This window comes from Microtus oregoni, unplaced genomic scaffold, assembly GCF_018167655.1.
Source record: "Microtus oregoni isolate MIOR12 unplaced genomic scaffold, Mior012 000006F_ref0000085, whole genome shotgun sequence".
NCBI classification, from domain to species: Eukaryota; Metazoa; Chordata; class Mammalia; order Rodentia; family Cricetidae; genus Microtus; species Microtus oregoni.
Window position 1 is genome coordinate 28,670,330 of NW_024543065.1, and position 21,457 is coordinate 28,691,786.

The 21,457-nt window shown below is 49.3% G+C and overlaps 1 protein-coding gene across 1 annotated transcript; it reads right to left on the bottom strand.

Moving 5' to 3' along the window:
- Nucleotides 1-209: 209 nt before the first annotated feature.
- Nr2e1 (nuclear receptor subfamily 2 group E member 1) lies at nucleotides 210-20,480 on the bottom strand. The gene is made up of 9 exons (XM_041653907.1): nucleotides 19,812-20,480; nucleotides 15,101-15,246; nucleotides 11,664-11,751; nucleotides 10,081-10,316; nucleotides 8,767-8,913; nucleotides 6,417-6,513; nucleotides 5,880-6,029; nucleotides 5,171-5,276; nucleotides 210-1,600 (listed from the first exon to the last, which is right to left on the bottom strand). Exons 1-9 carry the CDS (start codon nucleotides 19,834-19,836, stop codon nucleotides 1,438-1,440), a joined length of 1,158 nt encoding a protein of 385 aa, XP_041509841.1. The 5' UTR covers nucleotides 19,837-20,480; the 3' UTR covers nucleotides 210-1,437.
- Nucleotides 20,481-21,457: the final 977 nt, after the last annotated feature.

The following is a 21,457-nucleotide window of genomic DNA, read 5'->3' on the forward strand; positions in this document are numbered from 1 at the left end:
GAATGAGATCTTATGTTTTATTTCTTTATTCATCATTATACAAATGGGTTTCACTGTAAAAAGGAAATTGCCTTTGTAGCTCAGTTCTCTATGCTCCGTGCTGGAGGGCTCCAAGCTTTGGTTTTTATCCCAGCTGGGGCCACCGCCACCTTGTTGCTGACAGGGAGGAACGAGCCAGGGAGGTAGGAAAGAAGTCAGGCAGAATTTACTTAAATTCAATATATTTTTATTCTTTGTAAATACAATGAGTACAACCTTTTAACTTCACAAATTAGTTAATTCACTTTGTACAAGAGAAGTTCGACTCATCCTATGCTAGTCCAAGTGCTGAATTTCCCCCCTCCCCTTGGTGCTAGTACCTAATAAATGTGAAAAGGACAGCAGCTATTTAAAAAGGGTTGTTTCTACATTTCCGTAAGTATAGATTCATACCCAAGGAGCAGCGTAGTGTGTAGGACGATGTGGGGTGTGTGTGTGTGTGTGTATATGCATTTGAAGCTTTATTAGAAACCAGGATTTTCTGAAAGGCATTCTAGAGTCCCAGGCTGTTAGCAACGGAATGGTCAGGAACCTGTTTAGCATGCACCTCCTTGAAGTTCCTTCTGGCTTGCATGTTCATGTACCCTCTGGTGTGACTTGCTGTCCCTGCAGCCTTGGGCTTCAGCACTGTGGTGGCGGGACAGCGACCAGCCTCACCAGTCTCCTGGCTCCACTGGATTTGGTTTTGCTGTTTGGAGTTCTCCTGCCCGGACTAAGGTTCTTTCTGTAGAGGTCTTCTGCTTTGAGATGCTGTCCAACCAGAAGTCTTGGTGGGAAACTCCTTTTGGTCATCTGTTCCTTTGATGAGGTTGCCTGGCCCGTGGTGCTAAGAAAAGAAGGAGAAAGAACGGAACAGGGGAGGGGGAGGGGGGATTACACAGCATAAGCTACGTTTCACTTACTCACTTGGTTCTGAAGGCCACTTAATGAAGTATTATGATAGAAGGGAATTTTTTTGATAATACTTTTGATTTAAAACCTAAGCATTATTTTTAAAGTAGACGCTCCAACCCGACCGAGTTCTGAAGGCCGCAGGATGATGTTACACAAAGCTATTGTTGATCAGCTGACTTCGTGTGCTAAAAGGGAAAAGGAAGTGGGACTTGTCTTTCCACTTGGAAGAGTTCAGCTGGATCTTCCGGGTCAGAGGCAGAACGACTGGCGTGGCCTGTGGTGGCCCCAGGTCGCCCACCCCAGGGCATGGCAACAGTGTGTGTACCACGGCCTTTCCAGCCACCCCACTTCCGCGGAGCAGCAGGTCATAGCTAGTGTTCTGTGTCCACTGGCATTGTTTTCTCCAGGTTTCTCCTTCCAGGAGGGTTTGTTAGTTGAGGCTTGTCCTGCAAGGCAGAAATCTGTCCGCTACTGTCCCACCTTGGAAAGCGGGTGATGAAGAGCTTAGATGTCACTGGACTTGTACATATCTGAAAGCAGTCTTGTAATGGGCACATTGCCGATGGTCTTTTTGAAAAATACTTCCTCTATGGTGGATGGGCTAATTGAACGTAAAGCTGGTAAAAGCAACAGGAGCTTCCCAAAGCGGCAGGGTTGCGTGGGGTATCTGCAACGGGAGAAGCCACCAAAGCGATGTTAGAGTCCGCACAAGCAGGGAGCCGTCTCATACCTGAACACACAGCAGCCCAGGGTGCCTTCCTGACCGGAGCCTCTTCAGTAACATGCTGTAGGTTGCTGCAGAAGCATGCTGCAGCAGACTGTGGTACAGGTGCCTCTGTGCCTGTTTCACAGGTAGACTGCTGGAATTCCTGGAAACCGGCACTGCCCCAATCACATGTGCTCAGTCTCTCTCTCTCTCTCTCTCTCTCTCTCTCTCTCTCTCTCTCTCCTCTCTCTCTCAGCATCAGCAAGGGGAGTACATTTTCAATTCTAGACAAATCAGCTTTAAGACACCTGATGCTAATTTTAAAGCAAAGAATAAATGTCACGTTATCACTGTGGGGGATGACCATAGGGTTGATTATGAAGCCGGCGGTGGGAATTCATATTTTTAAATTCCCAACGCTCTTGAACAGACTATTCCTCTCAAAGAAAATGGCTTCTTTTTCTAAGCAATTCTCCCAATTATTATTCAGGCATTATACTTTGTCACTCTCAGGAATAATTCCGCCCTTATTACACTGCAAATTAAAGACTGAGTCCTGTTGGGCGGCAATGCCACCCAGCTTTCATGTCAATGAAATTGGCACATAATTAAAGACGGGAGAAATTGCTTAACAATTTCCTTACTTGATGCCCAACACACATTTGTACTCCGATGTACGTGTTCCATCCCCGCTGTCTTCAGATGCTGTACCCCACCTCTTACACCCTGGTGCTACTCCAGTCAATGGCTTGAAGCTGGGCGTCAACACCCTCTACAGGACAGCGTCCTGCCATTGGGAGAAGGTCATCTTAAAATGAGCTGCAGGGACACATGTGTGACTGAACCATGCTCCACCTAGGCCACAGGTGCCACAAACTGAGAGGCATCAAATTCCTCTGCAGGACTTGTTAACTGTGTTTAGTTGCCTGATCGTCCCACTGTACAGAGACAGTCTAGGACAATTCTACACTTGTCTCTTAGGTCTGGATGAAGAACTCCGCTCAGCCACACATAAAGCTTCTAATTCACTCTGGCCACCCTGTTCGGCCCTCACATAATCAACTTTCATAGGAACTCTTGGACAGGGCACCCGATGACACTTAATAAGTTGGGGTGGAAATAAGGATGCTTATCTACAGTAAAAAATAAATCTGTGTTTTCTAGACATGCAGTCCCGTTGAACATATGAACTCAGTGGTTGTGGCTGCGTGCGTAAGACCTGAATAAAATCTAGTCAGCCGAAATCCCAATGTGAATGGGGAGGGGCTCGAGAAATCTCATCCCTGGATAACCTTGGATGAGGAGCTTTTGGCAGCTGATGGATGCTGGGAGAAGGAGCACAGTTTCCTGTAGGGAAGCAGCCCCAGGTACGTTGCCTGTGCTCCAGAGGATAGCCTTAGCACATGCAGGCTCTACCAACTGGACTTGATGGGGTTTGCTTTGCTTTGTTTTCTTTTGTTTTTAAAGAGTGCATGAAATTGGGAGGGAGATGGGAATGGGAATGGGTTTGAAATTATTAAAGAATAAAGATACATTTTTAATTATTTTGTAGAATATGTACCCCTGATTTCACCCATTAACATTCTAAATGTTTTGTGCCTATCACAGATTCAGGATCTGAAGCTCGACTATGGCGTTGTAATATTCCAGTTCCTAGCCAGCTCCATATATCCTGGATAACTAGAGCAGTTGATTATAAAACACTAACAGACATGTAAGTTTGCATGTTAACTTTTCCATTTCACATGTTGTTTTTCCAGGTAGGGACATCCTTAGAGTGTGCACTGATTTGAAAGGGCCAAGACAAAAAGGAACAGTTCTTTTGTCATGTATCTGACTCTAGACATTTTATAGTTCCAGCTGATACTGTGAGCTGGAAGTTCCATGACAAAGCAGACGCCTTCCAGTCACCTTCAGATACTTGAGGGTGAGCTGCGGTGTCCTCACTGTGTCTCAACAACAGACTGTGATCATCTGCGGTGGGATTCTCCCAGGCCACCCTGTCAGCAGCTCTGGAGTCCCAGGTCACTTCAGAGTCTCCCTGCTTATCTCTGCAGAAGCTTACAGAACACCTCCAGCACATCTCGGGGGGGACCCCACCCCCTGGTGCTGCCCCTTCCCTTCTCTACTGAAATCCCTCTGCCATGCAAGGCCCATTTCACATGCCATCTCCTTCCTGCACCTTCCTCACTCTTTTCCAATTAGAGTTCAGGCCTCCCCTTTCCTGAGTGAAGCGACGTTTCTGCCCACTTCCCACAATTCGCCTAGTTCTTTCTGATAATGCATCATTCGCCTATGGATGGTGACTCCCTAGCAAAGGCCTGGTTGAATCAAAAACCAAGTTCCATGTTCTCTGGTTAGTGTTCTGAATATTCTCCAGGCTCTGAGTGCCAAAGGTTAGCTGTGGTACACAGTCAGCTTTGATGGCCAGATTATGTATGGTTTCATTTTGTGAATCTGAATTACAAAATTAAGTGCCTGCAGTTATTATACTATAGTTCAAGGTGGATTTTAAATTTCCCAGCCATCGAACTTTACTTTGAAAAAGCATAGTTACACGAGCTACCAAGCAATGCCATTTCAATGGTATTTTATAAACAAGGAACAATTTCACTCGTTCAGCATCCAAAGGGTGATTTGTGACCGAAATAAGGAGCTCCTAGCGCCCACAGGTACTGCTGACTTGGGATCTCTCTGACCCCTCGGGTGAGGGAGACTTTAACGGCCTCTGTCCATAGGAGGTGTCTATAGACACCACCATGGTGTCGATGCTAGTGTTGAAGTGATATAGACAGGCTTCCATGAATCCCTTTTGAATTCTATTCCCAATCTCAGATCCATTGCAGTCCCAACCTAGGAAGCTTGAGAGGTTTCATTACTCCTTTAAAAACCTGGCTCGTTTCTTCTGAAAATGGAATCAGGAAGCTCACACTGGTGCTGGGTTGGGGGAACTTTATTGAGCTCCCATGTTGGAGAGTATCTAAGAGTTTCTACCAATTTCCAATGTCAGTCAGAGGACCCTGCCCAGACAGAAGTAACGTGGTGGGTGCTGGGACCCCAGATAGCTCAGCAGACACCAATCACCAAACCCAAGCAATAGTGGGGGCCAGAGTCAAGATGGTCTTGTGAAGCCCTGCGTTCCTTGAACTTGGGATTGGCCTCTAAAGAAGGGTACCTGTCCAAGGATTATCAGAACACTTTCTAATCTAGCAACCTGTGTTTCAGACCTGGCTGCTTTTTGACTCCCTCCATGCCCAGACTCACAAATATGAGCAGCTCCTTTTGTTGGTCAGCTCATTCAGCCGGCATAGCCTGCTGTGCCTGGCAAAGCCCTTTTCTCTCATCACCTAATTCAATTTGCCCTTCTCGCCCTCCTCCCAGAGACAGGTGAGGACACAGATTCTAACTAAATTAACTGACTGGCAACAGGATAATTAGTCACAGTGTTTGAACTGGCTTCTTACTGCCTGCTGGAACATTCACAATGGAGGCAATTTTCTTAAGTACATGTTCACAGCAAATAGCGGTCACCTGGTGTGGATGTAGCTGTTGAGAGTTAGCTGAGCTTCATCTTGAAGAGCAGCAATGGCGGCAGCATTCCGGAAACTTCTCAGTTCAGAACCGCTGTGTGTAGGAACTAGAAACCAAGGCCAGGAAACCGTGAGAGACAGAATAAAGAGGTCTGTGGGCTCACAGGGCACTGGAGGTGGGTGACAATCTGGAGAATAGGGAGGACTGCCTGTGGGCTCACAGGGCACTGGAGGTGGATGACAATCTGGAGAATAGGAGGACTGCCTGTGGGCTCACAGGGCACTGGAGGTGGATGACAATCTGGAGAATAGGGAGGACTGCCTGTGGGCTCACAGGGCACTGGAGGTGGATGACAATCTGGAGAATAGGGAGGACTGCCTGTGGGCTCACAGGGCACTGGAGGTGGATGACAATCTGGAGAATAGGGAGGACTGTGGGCTCCCAGGACACTGGAGGTGGATGACAATCTGGAGAATAGGGAGGACTGTGGGCTCCCAGGACACTGGAGGTGGATGGTAACCCTGAAAGCATGCAGGTCTCCACAGCTGTGAAAGACTGGGCCAACTTCAGAGTATCACCCCCAAGAAAATACTGCTGCACCTACTGCTCCCCCGCCCCCCTCCAGTCTAGAAATGGACCTTGAAGTAGCTGAACTAGTGGGGCGGCAAAAGGAGAGGAGGGAGAGGCAGGAGTCTCTCTGTCTGCTTACCAGCTTTGAAAGTGACAATGCATTTCAGACAGGCAAATTCAGTGGCGTCTAATCGGAGCTGTCTGAACCGCGCCACCACCTCCTGCAAAGCCTGTATTTCAGATATGATTTTGTTCAGCTTCTGGGAATCTGTGTTGTCACTATTCATGCCTAGAATTGAAATATGGGATAAATACTCTAATATGAAGGCATTTTCATGTTTTAATATTGATTTTTGACAAAATCCTGCATATCAATATCTATTCAATTGTCACTCTGAGATATGTGATTCCATGTAAACTGGCTATATTGTATGAAAGTTAATATAAAATCTTCCCTTGGATGATAACAAACACAGTAATTTGCATTTAAATAACAATGCAAGCAGTCATGAATACAACAAAACAACATTATTTGCATTTAAATATAGATTTATAAATGACAGGTATACTCTATTGTTCAGCAGGAATTTGTTATTCTTTACATGTTGTTCTTTTTTCAGTAATGTATTTTTATGGTAATTTCTACAACAAAGTCATTAAATTGTGCAATTCTTACCAGATACAGCCAGTAGAGTGTTAGCATCAACCGGAATGGCCCATTGTGCTATTCCTAGAACAAACAGTTCTCTCCACGCGTCTTCCAAAAGCATCAGCTGTCATACAATAGATGTATAATATAATATAGTGTGTAATTTATAAATTTATAAACAATTTCCATATGTAAATTTCCTTTAAAGTGTTTTAAATGCCTGTCTTGGTAAAAAAAAAATTCCAAATAATCTATTTTCCTCTTATTTTCCCCATTTTCCTGTTTTGAAGCTGTGCCTATAGACACCCACATGCGGCTCAGAGTCAAAGCGGGCTTTGCCTTTCACGTCCTTGCCACCACCTAGGAACTTCTCTAGAGACCGAAAATCCATAAAATGCCACCCGCGGCTGAGCAGGTGTGTTGCTCTGGTGTAAACCAGTAAGACTCCTGCCTAAGCTTGTAGGTCAGGGTCCCCATCTTCCTAGAGAGCCGAGGGGGCTGGGAGAGAAGGGGAGGGGGAGGGGGGAAATCAGGGTGTAATTATGTTAATCGGGTTTTGCTGAGTTTACCTCGCCTCCCAGCCTGATTTCTCTGAGACTCATAAGTGGACAGCATCAAGGTGCTTGTCGTTTTCATTCTAATAAAATGTGCTGTTGAATATTTAAAATGAAAATCTGGCTCCTTTCCCAAATTAATGTCCTGGATTCCACTTCACCGTAGTTTGCTTATTGTTGAAGGGTTTCCAGCAAAAGGCTAAGTGCCAGACAGGAAGTGAATTTTATTTGGATTACAGTCTACAAATTCTTGTTTTCAGAAAAAAAAGTAGTCAATTTTTATATATACATGTATGTGTGTGAGTGTGTTACACACACTCATTCACCCACCCACAGGGAGAGAGAGAGAGAAGAGAGAAAGAGAGAGAGAGAGAGAGAGAGAGAGAGAGAGGAGAAGAGAGAGCATTCATGCAAAAGATTAAAGGGCAACTGGTAACCCTGGTCAAAGACATTACCTATAACCTTGAAAACAATTCTCTATGTCTAAAAATCTTTCAAAAACCAAAAAATTCTAGATTATTATGCTGGATGATTTATATGAAAGAATTTACTTCCGAAAGCTAAGAATCATGAAGGTTTGCAACTATTTTCACAATTAGACCAAAATGTTTAATTTTTAAAATGCTTCATTTTTTTATCTTATTGCATTGAGTACAGAAAATAAATTTTAGATTAGAGGTGAACAATAATTGTGGCCATATTTCATGCTATGATTAGTTAGGTATGAAGAGAATTGAGCCCTCTGCTCTCAGAACTATGGGTGTGAGGCAGAGGCAGGGCACTCCCTGAGCAATGCAAGGTCCAGGTTTGATTACAACTATCCAAAAAAGAAAAAGAAGCAAAAAATTGCTTATTAGCCTTTTGAAAAAAAGTTATTAATTTTTGTGATTACCCTTAGCAGCCAATAGTTTTGCCTACTCTGTTTCTTTCTTCCTCTTATGAATAAAAAAATACATTGACAAAAAGGACAACTTTTAATATTCCTAGCAGGAAATTTTATGGGGTTTGCTAAAATGCAGGTTTTTTTTAGATGCACATAATTTTCTTACTTTTGAACATCATGTATAACCAAAGAACTATGTAAAAATGCTTTTTTGTTGTTGTTGTTGTTTCCAAAAGTTCTGAAAGCAGTGAAAGAATCAGGGATGCGGTATGCCGTGAGCAAACTTTCCTCACACACAAAGCCATGGACCTGATCCCCAACAATGCCCCCAAGCAGATCACCAAGAATACAACACGATATTAGTCAACACGAGATGTGCCTCTTGGTTCTCCATGGCGACAAGCCATTATTAGCCCAAGCTGTGGTACATCACAGTGGAGAATAAAAAGCTGAAGACCTAAAGACATAAAAACCCCACCAGTGAACATTCTACCACCTTCTATTCTTCTCGGCTGGAGTGTTCACAAGAAAACATCATTTCATCAATAGTTTTCCGTGGAGCCCAGACTGGCTTCAAATTCCAGGTTCTCCTACCTCAGCCTCCTAAGTGCTAGGATTACAGATGTGCGTCCTAATTCTTGGCTCATCGCCAGTGTTAGAGAACATTAAGATTTTTAAATTTGGAGGCTTTAACTAAACTTAAAAAAAGATAATGTACTTCCATACGTGTTTTACTCAGAGCACATTCAGCTACCCTGAAATAACATAGTTACATTCCTAACAAAGGTTCCATAGGGAGATCTTTGAACCTCAAGAATGATGTTGGGAAAGATAAATGGTTTCCCCATGCTCAGACTACACACCTGCCCTGCCGATTCCTGCAGGCGACACCCAGCTTATCATGCTTCCTTCCCAACCCCCGACGCCCGATTGGTCATACCTGATCTTGCAATGACAAGGTGGAAAAGGCCGGGACACTCTTTGCCCACTTGATGCTCATAAAGAGAAGCCTGGCGGCTGACTCGCACACGGACTCTGTGGCCACTTCATAAAGATACATCGGGGTCCCGTTCACTTCATGGGGGTACTGGGGGGAGGGAGAAAGAGGAACACCTGCGAGTGATGGAACCTCAGCTTTGCCCCAACAGCTGACATTTCAGTGTGCTGGTTAAACAGAGCGGGCAGAGAGAATCTGGTGCTCTGTATTGGCATTCGGCTGCCTCCAAATATCTCTGTCGACAGAATCCGGGGAATGGTGCTTATTGGGGGAGGCATGTTTCTGTTCTTTGGGGGCTTCTGGCTTCCAAAGGGGTGCCTGGCTATTCTGTCCCCTGCTGTAAATTTCCCTTGGACTGAGCCAAGTACCAGGCCTGGCTCCCAATTTAGACAAGAACGGCTTGCATTTGTGTAAATAAAAATAGATGTGAAAAAAGTATAAATTAATAGGCATCCCAAACACAAATATGCATATGAGTATTTTTAGAAAGGATTAGTATATTATGGAAATATTTCAATTAGACATCTTAATCATTCACAGAGCATTCCCATTCATAACTGACAACATATTCATAACACTACTTTCCAGAGCTTATTATACACATCAAGGGTAAGAAAGCGATATTAAATATTGTGCGTGTGTATGTGCCCAGGTGTCTGGCTCCCCTGCAGTGTGAAGCTGCAGCTGGCCTCCTCTGGGGGAAATCCTGGGTTCTCCTTCAGTGGGGGCCTTGGGAGGGATCAACTCGAGGCCTGGAGTGCAGTCCCTAGGTGGCAGCCTTCCCAGGTACTTCAGGCATGTCCCTGCTGGTAGGGCCAATCCTGGGAGTGGTTTAAAAGTGGGCAGGCAGCACGGGGGGGGGGGGGGGGGGGATAAAACAGCCCTCCTAACAGTGATTTCTGCATTTTTCTCTCTTATATTATAGACCCCAGGGCGCCTTGGGAGGCTCCTTCTCCCAGGTGAGGAACTAGTGTTCTAGTTGGTTCCGGCCTGTGGGGGCATCTAAGGCTGCACTCGGAGGATTAGACAGTTCCACTCACCAACCGGTTTAGAGTTCCCTAAAGGTGCAGGTTTCTGACATCCACCCCGCGTTCTCGGGAGCGCGCGTTTGTCGCTGCTCCAAGGGTGTTCTACTGTGCACTAAACGTCAGTTGCCCCCACCTTTTCCTGGCCGCGTCTCAGCTCTGAACAGAGCGTATCTACTCCACCTCCCTTTCCTCAAAAAGGAGTTTCTTTGGACCCAGCAAAGCCACTAACCTTGGGCGTGGGCTGAGCCAGGCTCACGAGGGTCTGCCGTTCGGGGGTGGCAGACACTGCGGCCAACTCCAGACCGTGCGGCTCCAGCTGCGTGACTGCAGTGAAGAAAGCGGGAGCTGGCAGCGCTGCAGAGGGGAAGTGTGCAGCGGCCCCGTTGTCTTCCTTGTGTCCACGGAAGTAGAGGGCCACCTGTTTGCGGATGGTGGACGTCCGAGGCCCCCGCTCATGCTGCACCGCTACAGAGAAGCACATGGGCACAGGCCTGGGATCACAGGCACGCTGACACTTGGATGCCACCCGGCTGCCCCTCCATCGTCCCGTCTGGGCCCCTCAAGGTCACTCAGGAGCGAGAGAGGGTACGTGATTCAGCACGATTTCCCCCGATACAGGTGGGAAGCAGGGGTCTGAGATGGACAAGAGTCAGGAAGGTGCTCAGCGGTCCTCCCCTCCCAGGGATTCCCAGGGAAACCAAGCATCCTATGGGCCTCTGGAAGAACAAGCTGCCCTCCTCCCATCACCAAAAAAGGGAGCACCACTCACAACCAGGTCCGCAATTCTCCCCCACAAATGGTTTTGTGGCTTCCAAGGCCCAAAGAGAAAGGACCGGAGCCCACAAACCCTGGGGGATGGAAGGGAGAGTATGCCGGAGGAAGGCAAGGGAGATGTGACAATTACCACCACCAGTTTAAACAAACAAATTAATTCAGGGTAATCTTCCTCCGCAGAGCGTGACAACTTGTCAACACACAAGTTCAACAGGTTGGATGCTCCCTCCTGCTTTCACAGCAGGGGCGGGAGACGGTGCACTCCAGACAGGCTCCCCCTCAAGCAGGTCCCCACCGCAAGGCTCACTCTGCATGGTGTCTCCAGGCTCTCTTCCACCTTCCCCCAGTCCCCCGGTGCTCTTGCCAAGTTCTGACCCTCCCAAGTTCTGACCCTCCCAAGTTCTGACCCGGGAAAAGGCGGGAAGTACACTTTGGACCACTTTCTGGGCCCTGAACTTCTGGAAGATCCAGGTCTGGGTCGAATTTGGGCCTCAGAGAAACGGGGTGTTGACTTCACCCTTAAAGAGTGTGTCATCCTGCCTCTCTAGCCCCTTTTCTCTCTTCTTGTCCACCAAGCATAGACTCTTGAGACGCTTAGGGCCAACTCACTGGCCATACTGAATTTGCCAATGAGGACTGGAAATCTCCCGTTTTCCTGTCTCTGAGCTTGGAGAGTTCCAGAAAGACTTCAGCGACTGTGAGACCTCAAAACGTTACTAAAGACTGCAAATGGGGTTTGGAGCCTAGGAAATATGCACCTGAGCTCGGATGCCTGCCCTCTAACACTCCCTTAGTGTGATTTGGGGCGCAGGTTTCCCATCTGGGCCTGGGACTTGGGCTACAGTTAGGTCAGCTGGGGACTGCTGCTGAGTCTCAGGGGGCCTACAACTGACAGCCTGAGGCCATTTTCCAGCATCTGGAGAGAAGAGATCTGCTGGGGAAATGATTTACATGCATAGGAGTGCCGTCTATTTGCTGTACATATAATTTACTTACTACTCAATCAACATTAGAAGAATAAAGACATGTACTGATTACCATCTTTGTTCATGTTGACTTCCAAACACTTCTTTAGTCGACACGCCCTGCACTGGTTTCTGTGTGTCTTGTCCACCGGGCATCCTCCCTGGAACAGATCACAGGCAGTCAGAGACCCCAGGGCCCTTAGGTGGGCACCGAACCCGGTCCTGGGGTGGGGAGGCCCAGCGTGGGGACTCTGGCCAGCCACCGACCCAGCACGGAGGTTCAGACCCAGTGAAATGGGAAAGCTTTGAGCACTGGCAGGGCCAGGTAAGCAAGGCACTTGGGATCCCCAGGGTTGGGACAAGAAGACCAGTTCTCAACCTCAGAGAGTTGGTCAAAGAGAATGGTCATTCCTGACTTCCAAGATCTTGCTGGGACTAAGAAGCAAAAGAAGGAAACAGCTGCGGGGGTGGGGATGGGGTGGGGGGATAATTTTCAGGACCGGAGACAGCGACCTGGTCCTGAGCTCTGCAAGAAGTGGCCTCTGCCTGTAGGCTAAGCCTGGTGCCATCTTCTGAGTGAGCCCATTGCTCTGACAGATAAACCTCCACTACTCATTCTTCTCTACCCTATGTCCTTTCCTTTGCTTTTGTAGTTAAGCTGTTCTTACACAACCACAAAGCTGAGCCAACCCTGAGGTCCTATGCTCAGCCTTGGTCCCTGGCAGAAGCCATTCTTGGAATGAGTCAGCAGCCAGGATGTTTAGAAGGACAAGGCCTACAGAGAGAGTGTGGGGGCCTGAGGAAAACTCAGGCGGACTTAGGGAGACACCACCTAACAAAAGATTATATACAGGCAGTAACAAACAAGATAATGGGTAGAAAAAAGATAGTTGCTGCTTTACAAATATTTATCTCACAGGAATAAGCAATCAAATGTCTAATGTGATTTTCTGCGGAGTAAAAAGGTAAATGCACCTATTTGGCTGGGTGTGGTGGTGCACACCTTTATTCCCAGCACTGAGGAGGTAGAGGCAGGTGGATCTCTGTGAGTTCCAGGTCAGTCAGCACTACATAGTGAGACTCTGTCTTGAAGAAGAAAAAAAGCATTGACAGATAAGGCTCCCCCTTCCTTATTTAGTGCAGGGGTTGGCAGCAGCCTGTATTAACCACTGAGCTGCATCCTCAAATGGCAGGGATTGGAAACAGAGTCTTCCCATGCTATAGTTAGGATGACCTGGACTTTACTGTCTTAATGAACTGACTGGTCTTAAATTTGTGACCCTCCTGCTTTGCCCTGCCACCATGGCCAGTTCAGACAATGCTTCTTTCAGTGTTTGTTTGTGTCTTTACTGAGGGAGAATATCTACAGATACATCATGTGTATGAGTTTTTGTTTGGAAGAGCTGAGGATAGAACCAGGGCTGGTCAAGCATCCCTCAACCAAGTGACACTCCTAGCCTTCTGCGTAAGTGTTTTATACACAGAAAAGGATTCTTATTTTGCTTTCTAATTTTAAATATTCATAAACACTGAAATAGGAATGAGTGCATTTCCTCCCTGAAATATCTGTAAGGAAAATGACACGCGAGAACACACGGTTTCATACAGTCTTCTTTGTGCAATTAAAAACAGGTTGACTTGGGTGGCTGGGATGTAATTCACGGTACATACCCAGCATGCATACACATCCAACCAAACCAACGCAAGATGTGCCAATTTGTTTAAAGTGAAGGTAGATGGATGTCCATAATGAGTGTTAAATGTCAGCATTGTTGTTAATAAGAAAATAGAATGGTCTTCACTTAGTCTTAGAGCAAGAGAAGAAGTACATGAATTTGTAGTATCTGGGAGAAAATTAGAGCATATTTGGTCAGCAGCAAAATAATTCATGGTTAAGAGTTTCAAATTATTTATTATTAGATGCAGTTGAATACCCAATTGGAATGATGTCTTCTCCAGCATTATGATAAACATGTAAAAACAAAATGCCTCAAGTGGGTTTTCAAATCACATCCAATGTATATAAGTACCTGGGGCCAGTGAGACAGAGGGAGGGAGCCTCCGTTTGACTCCTGTATTCTTTTCACCACGGAGGTGACACAGAACAGATAGATTTGCTATCACCACTTTGCAAGCTCTTTGAACTGAAACAAATGTCTCTGAATTGATAGCCATCTCCTTAAAAAGCAAAAAGATTTTCCAATTCTGTCTGTTGCATACAAGTATAAGACAATATGGCCTGGTGTGGTGACCCAAACCTGAAGTTGAGGCAAGAAGATCAAGAGTTTCAGGCCACCCTAAGCTGGGTCAAGACAAACACCAGCCATCTAAGTAGATCCCCGTTCAAATCTGTTGCTCCACAGAATCTCATACCTATGGAGCATGTGCATAATGTGACATTAATGAGCTAGACACTGAGAACCCAAGAAAGCAGGTAACAGGGGTGCAGAGGTCACAACAACTTATCTGAATGCATATGCCTTCTTGTGTGTGCTGCCAAACAAAACCTATCAGAAATGGCTAAGAGCAGACATTCCAGTTGAGCAACTGTAACTCTCCAGCACCGGAGGGCTATGTGAGCTGATATGTATCCTATACACAATTAGTGGGTATTTCTCATCATTCGGTTGCCAGAGACTGTCCCCTGACTAGGACACTCTTGGACATCTTAGTACTACATGCCTCTGCAGAGGATGAGCAAAGTGTGGGACCAGCAGGCTGATCTCCTAGGTTGCATGAGCCACTGAACTGGGAATGGAGTCACAGGTGGTTTCTGTTAGCTCTGGTTGGAAGCTATAGGTGGGCTCAGTTCATACCCTAACGGCCCTGTGTCTGTGAGCTAGTTCAGCCTGGACCAGACTGAAACACAACTCCCAACTCATCTTGTGAGTAGACAAGGGAAGAGCGAGGAGAACTTGATGGGCTCCTAACTTCCTCTGAGCCTTCTCTTTCTGCCACCCTGCACTTTTCTGAGCCATGCAGGTGCTCAGCCCTTACACCTGCCCATGCCAGAGCAGCCCGACCCCGCATCTGCAAGCACATGCCTTTCAAGTACCCAGCATTCACTTTGAGGCCTTAGCTAAAGGTAGTGGTGACCCTGGCTCAGATGCACTATCCGAGGATGCTGCTAAGGATGGAGTGGAGGGTGGGCAGGCAACCTAATGGGCCCTTTCTTCTGCTTGCTACTTGGGCATTAGATTCTAAAATTCCTTGAGATCTTCATACAGGCTTTTCAGACTGGGTGTGGGCAGGGCCTCTTTACTCAAAGTCAAAATGTGACCAAGGAATTAAAAAAAAAAGTGCAGGAAAACCGTGGGAGTTCTGACTTTCCTCTGTAAACTCATCTGCTTCCCTTAACCTTATGTGGCCTTTTCAGAGCCAAAGGGCCACCCAAAGCTGAAGGTGGGGAGGAGGAAAGAGGACCCAGGTCAGGGAATTCAGAGGAAATGGGGTGGGGTGGGGTGGGATGGGGCACAAAGGGGAGCCGGGCAGCTCAACCCCAGGGAGTACCTGGTTTCCGGACTTGCAGACATAGGTCCTATTCCTTCGGATGCTCCTCTTGAAGAACCCGGAGCAGCCGTCGCAAGCGTAGACCCCGTAGTGCTTCCCGGAGCTGCGGTCACCACACACTTTGCAGGGGATATCTAAAATGCGGCCTGAAACCGCAGGAAAGACCGAAAAGAGAGGGAAAGGGTGAGAGGGAGCACGGGAAGGAGGAGAGGGAGGAAAGGGGAGAGGGGGAGAGAGATGCTAAGCAATCTGACCTCTGAGCGGATTAGCAGCGGAGCTGCGGTAAAAGCAAATAATGAAGAGATTTTATAGCCAAACTTTTTTCCTTGAGCAAGTGTCAGCTTCCTACAATGAGCATTATTCATGCACCGCTACATGTATTTGGGTCTCCTCTAATCGCCGAGACCCATTTTGGAATAAAAGATTACAGCAGGCCCGGGCAGCAGCTCGGCCCGCTGCTGCCTTTCTGCTCCGCCGAAAGTTTGGCCGCCTCCCTCCTTCGTTCTTGCATTTAGTAGGAAAAAAAGTTGTTAGTGAGTGCGCAAGGAGACAAACTTGAAATGTAAAAGGGAGAAAAAGAAGAAAAACAAACACGGCTGGAACTGGGGACGGCAGCTGGAAGGCAATCGAGTTTTCTCTGAGCTGAGCCCAGCGGTTGTTATTATTAGGGTTATTATTGTGATGCTAATCTTCAGATTATTAATGATAATAAGGGTAGTGGTAATTGCCCAACTTTCTCTTTACCTATGGAAAAATGCTTAGTGCTTCCCATTTGAGAAAGTATTTCTTTTAGGGAATAAGTTGAGGGGGAGGGAAGTAACCACCGGTCTGAGAGTAAGAGCTACCCGATTTGTGGCTCTCCAGATGGGGTAGCTGGGGGGGGGGTCACCTATGCTTCTTCTACCCCCAAATCCTTTCCCTCTAAACACTGGTCTCTCCTCCCTTGTCCTGGGTGCATCTTCCTCTGAGTCTTCTGCTGCTGGAGGAAGGGGGCTTGTTGCTTGTTTTTTGTTTTTGTTTTTGTTTTTTTTGAATGGCTTCAATTTTTCTGGGATTGCTACCCCCCACCGAAGAACTATGTTTGGACTCTCCAAGCCTGGTGAGGCCTCAGCTCTGAAAGGGGCGTTAGGTAGAGGAAAATAGGAAGGTGTGTGTGTGTGTGTGTGTGTGTGTGTGTGTTTTATCAGGTTTCAGTCCAACAAGTGCCTGAAGCAATTTACTGATGTAGAAATTCTTCCGAAAACAAAGGGAATATTTGTAAAAAAGTGTTAACATCATTTAAAAATAGTTAATAACAATTATTCCCATCGACACGGGTCAAAGGCATTCCCAGTCCGGGCCCTGACTGTCTTGGCCCTCTTGGGAACCCGGCAACCGCTCCTGGAGCACCCAGATTGGGGGCAGGAGAGGAGGCAGTGGGAAGCACTGAGCCAGCAGAGTTGGGGAAGTAAGGGCTCTGTCTGCCGAGGCCGGGAGGCGGCCCAGGGTAGGAACTGACTCCGGGATCCCGAGGTGCCTGGGCGGGCTTGTTCGCGTAGCCCTGGCCACAGCCTCAGGTGGAGGAGGGGCAGTGCGGGGGACCCGGCAGGGGGAGGTCGGTGAGGACCCGGCTCAGCCGGGGTAATTACAACCCCGCCGCAGCACCTGCCTATAGAGCCACCAGTGACCCGTCAAAAAGAGTAGCATGGGAATTCGGACGGCGACAAAGGCTGGCGGGGGAGGCATTCGGGGTTGTGGCCACCGCTTCGGCGCCCCTTCTCCCGCAGGGCAAGAACGGAGACTGTTGGGGGAGGGAGGGGCTGAAGAGAACCAAGCGTGGGTCTTGTCCTCCACCCCCTGGGGCCTGTCACTACTCCCCAAACAAGTCACAGTCGCGCCTGAACCTCGGTCTGCTGAACCTCTGCTGCTCAGCACTCCCTCTGGAAACAGTCAACGAGGGGCTCACGTCTTTCGGCACAACCCTGGCGCTCTGGTCGCCTGGGGTCCGTGCTAAGGGTTCAGTAGCACTGTCGCCCTAGCTGCTCTCCTCTTCCCCGTCGCACTGACGCTGATGACAAATGAGCCCATGGAGAAAGCAGTGGTGGGCCCTCTTGCCAGGCTTCCCATCCAGACTGGAGGCTAAGGTCATTTATTTCTAGAGAACCCAAGTGGGGCGGGAAGACCAGCGTCGGGTGGGTGACCCTTTACAAGCTTATCGGTCGGATGCTCGACTGTCACCATTTGGTCTTGCTGGTCGGCCTTGTTTAAGGATGACTTCCCAGCCCCAGCAGAGGAGTAACAGGGAGCTGGACTGGGGCGGCGGAGCACGGAAGGGAGAGAAGCGAAAATTCCAGGGCACGGAGGGTCGACGCCTCAAACTCCGCCACCCAGGCACGTTAAGGTGACTTGGGGTCACAGACAAGCTGGTTGACGGCTGCAAAGCTCCTCTCTTTTAGCAAGCCGAGCGAGCTCAGACCTGAGTCAAGCCGAATTTCCTGAGGCTGGAAAACGGTTCTTAACTTCCCTCCCCAGGGGGTCCCCTCGGGGCTTTTTGTGTGTCATAATTGCCTAAAGATATATGGCAGCTTCGATTACTGTAATTACCATCAGAGGCTGTTGAAAGAAGTTAGTCTGAACTGCAAGGGTGACTGGCCAGGGTCTTGTTACCACCCAGGCGGGGATCCCGGTGACAACGCTCTGCTCTCCAGCCGCGCTAAGACGAAGACCTCCCTGCCCCGCAGGGTCCAGACCCGCCTGCCCCGCAGCCAGCAGACTCTCACAGCCTGGGCCACAGGGCCTTAGGTTTCTGCTAGCCGCAGCCACGGTCAGAAAACCTCCTAGGTGAAGCGGCGAGAGTGCCAGGGACTTACCACCTTTCCCTGAGAGCCACTTCTACCGAGCCCTCGAGGCCTTCAAGATCAAACTCGGGCTTAGCAAGTTAGAAAACTGCTTAGAAAGCGTCCTCGTACAACAAGTGCCCACTCTGATCCCCCAATTCGGGTAGTCTGCCTGCGTCTGTATAGCTTACAGAGTCCGGTGCAAACCTGGAAGCTGAGCTTCGCGCCCACTCTCCTCATCTCCTAAGTCCCACCTTTTCAAGTTCTTTGGAAGCTTCGCGCTTTAAAAGAGCAAAAGTCCCAAAGATCTTTCCTGTTTAGCTGTTACCTATGCTAAGCTGTTCCAGGGTGAACGTGTCAAGAGGCCAGCCCAGGCCCTTCCACTTCATTTTTTGCAATGGATACTTTTTATAATGCAACGGGAATGGCCTCCGTCTTCTGCTTCCCTTGGGGAAAGCACACAGCCAGAAAAAATTTTAAAATTTAAAAAATTTAAAAAATTTTTTTTTTCTTTTGGAGCCTGTCCGACTTCCCAGAAATCCGAACAGCTAGGGCACGGATAGGCCGAAACTAAGGGGAACCGCGGTCCTGCACGAGTCGGCTGTGCCCTGTGACTGTGAATAAGGGTCCTTCTCCAGGCTCTAGCTCTGAGCGTTTCCTTTATTCTCGGTTTGTTGACGTTCGCTTTATTCTAATTTTTTTACTCAGCACTCAAACCAAAACAAACGCACAAAATGAAAACACACCCTACTTCTTACGGGGTAGGGAGGTGGAGGCCGGAATTGCATCCATCCTAAGTGAGACTTCATTACCAGTCCTCAGAAGTAGCTAGGACTCTCCCAACTTTTCAAAGACTCGGGACAATGAGGGCGAGTGAAGGGGGGGAGGAGGCGGGAAGGAACTCACGGAGAGCGCCAAAAATGCTATAGGAGAAAACAACACGGGTGCCTGCAGAGGTCCAGGGTGCGTGGGTACTCCGCACAGACCTTACAACTCACAGCCTCCCGCTCGCGGAAGGCGGGAACTGAAAAGCCGCCGGGAGATTGGAGCACCCTGTAGACTCCTTCCCAAGGCCGGCTCGCTCGGGCCTACGCTTCCCCCAGGGTCCGCAGATTCTGTGCCCGCAAATGCGCTAGCCCGTGCGAGTAGCCTTGCACTCCTGTCTTGTCTCGGGAAGTCGGCAGAGGTCAGCTGCCGCAGCTGAAGGTTCCACCAGAGAGGGAGTGGAAGGAAGGGAAGAAGAGTCCCGAGTGAGCAGGCCGCGGACTTCCGCGGGTGCTGGGCTCCGGCTCGGAAAGTCCTTGGGATTAGGGATTTGGTCTTTTCTTTGCTAGAGTAGCTCGCCATACTTTACATTCCCCAGTTATGACCTACGCGGATTTAGGATTAAGAAAAATGTGACTTTTAAATGGTTTCTGCTTCCCAGTTTTGCAGGATTATTTGAAATAGCTAGAAACGGGGTGCAAAGCATTCCACTCAAAATCCGCTTTGCAGAGTTGCTTTTGCGCTCGGGAACTCCGAGTTTTGAGCAGCAGCGTTGTTGTGCGGTCGCCTGGAGCTGCGGCCCAGTTCCCGCCCCCGCCTCACCCCTCCCACCCTCAGCACCTGGCAGCTAAATAGAAACCACTCGCTGGACCGGTGGGCTGCAAAGGGTCGCAACCTTCCCCACACGCCGGGGAGACCGGGGAAAGCAAGCGTCCAGAAGCAACAAAATTGCTCTCTCAGTTTCTCGAAACGCTCCAAAGCAACAGTCTGAGGGGAGCTAGGCCAACGGACACAGAGTCCCAAGCTGGGGCTCAAATTCACAGAGCTCCGGGAAGGACCTCCCCGGCCTCCCAGCCTGCCCTCCCCAGGCCACGCGCTGGGACCCCCGCGGCTGCCGGAGAGGTACCCACTTGTTGATCCGGCGGGCTTGCTCATGCTGGCGGTCCCGGGGCGCAGCGGTTGGTGGGCACCGCCGGTGTCCCGGCCCGCAGCGCCCACGTCGCCGCCGGGCGCCGCGGCTCTCCAGCCGCCCTCCAGCCTGCAAGGCTCCCGGACGGGACAGGTGGCTATTGGTTGCGCGCCGCCCTGCTCTCCGGGCGATCAGAATTCGTTCCACAGTGGAAATGGAAGCATCCTTAAGTTTCTTCCCGGCTCTAGCAAAACCGCCACTGCTAGGGATGCGGCTTGTTATGGACACGGACTTGAACGGACAGATGGAGAGATGGACAGACGGGCTGGAGAGGGAGGACAGCACGAGGGGAATGCTGAAGGATGGAGATGGAGACACGGAAACGGTTTTCCTACGGAGCGAAAAGAGCGAGATGCCTGTCTTTCCCCATTCCTATTACTCAGTTTCCAATCTCTCCTTCCACACAGGCGTGCCCAGGAGCAGATCTCTACAGACCGCTGATCTTCAACGGAAAAGCCGAAAACCACAGTCGCGGTCTCCGAGGCGGATGAGCTCCGCGCTGCCGGAACCCGGACGCCGAGAGGGGAAACTAGATGGCTGGGAGATCTTCCAAGGGAAGAGATGGCCAGGTCCGAGTTTCCGGGGACAGCCGCTCACGCAGCAGCGAAGGGTCCCCGAAGTTCATTACCCTGTGACTTTGTGCCTGCCGCGGCGGGCCGGATCTCGGGTAATATCTCCAGAAGCGCTCTGACAGGCAGCCGCGGGGAGGGGAATAGGGCGTCCCTGGCCCACTTAGCTTTTCCCCCAACTCCTGGCGGGGTCTGACGTCAGCCATGTGCGGGGAGGAGATGGGAAGAGGGAGGGGGTTAAATGCTAATGATATTAATGAACCTCCAAGCGGCTTCCAAAGAAAATGCAGGCGCTCTGGGAGCTGACGAGTTAGAGTGTGAATACGGCTCGGTGCGTGCGTGATGGTGAGGACGGTGCCGCTCTTACAATAAAAATGAATTTTTATATTTCACGGCAAGGGAGAAGGGGAGGGGTGACGGGTCTCTCTCTAAACGCTTTCCCCCCTCTCTCCAGAGTGCCAGACAGATAGATTCGTGGAAGAAATTGGGTGGCTGTGTCTGTGTGTGATTGTGCGCGCCCGGACATGGTCATGTGAGTTGGTTCATTGTTGGTACCGCGCCCCTTCTGTTGGGTAAAACTTGGATCTGGCCCGAGGTGAGTAATTTATTCATTTTGCAACTATCTCTGGAAAGCCAGAGCTGAGGATGCGGACTTAGGGCCTGGGCTGGGGTCTTGCGGTCCCTCGGTCTTGGCGTGACGGGTTTGGGCTCCGGGAGGGCTTCGCCAGCTTCTTGCAAGCGAAACCGGCCCACCCGGAGCTGGCGGAGTCCTCTTGCCTCCATTATGTGTACGGGAGCTGCAGGGTGGCGAAGCCTTCCCCCCAGCGGTTGGTCCCCAGCGGGCATAGCTGGCTTCCCCCTGTAGGCCTGGAGACTCCGGAAAGCTCCGCCACCTTCCTCCCGACCCCGATCATCTTTCTGGAATTCCAGAGCTCTCTGGCGTCCTGGTCGTGGCGCGGCGCGGGGACAGCGCGCGCCGAGGGAGCGGTGATCTCCGTTCTCTAAGAGATTAATTCTA

Coding starts and splice junctions, on each gene's coding strand:
- Nr2e1 (XM_041653907.1), bottom strand. CDS start 19,836: ATGAGCAAGCCCGCCGGATCAACAA. Junction 15,247..19,811: donor CAAGCCCGCCGGATCAACAA/GTGGGTACCTCT, acceptor CTGCGGTTTCAG/GCCGCATTTTAGATATCCCC. Junction 10,317..11,663: donor AGTCAACATGAACAAAGATG/GTAATCAGTACA, acceptor GCTTCTCTGTAG/CGGTGCAGCATGAGCGGGGG.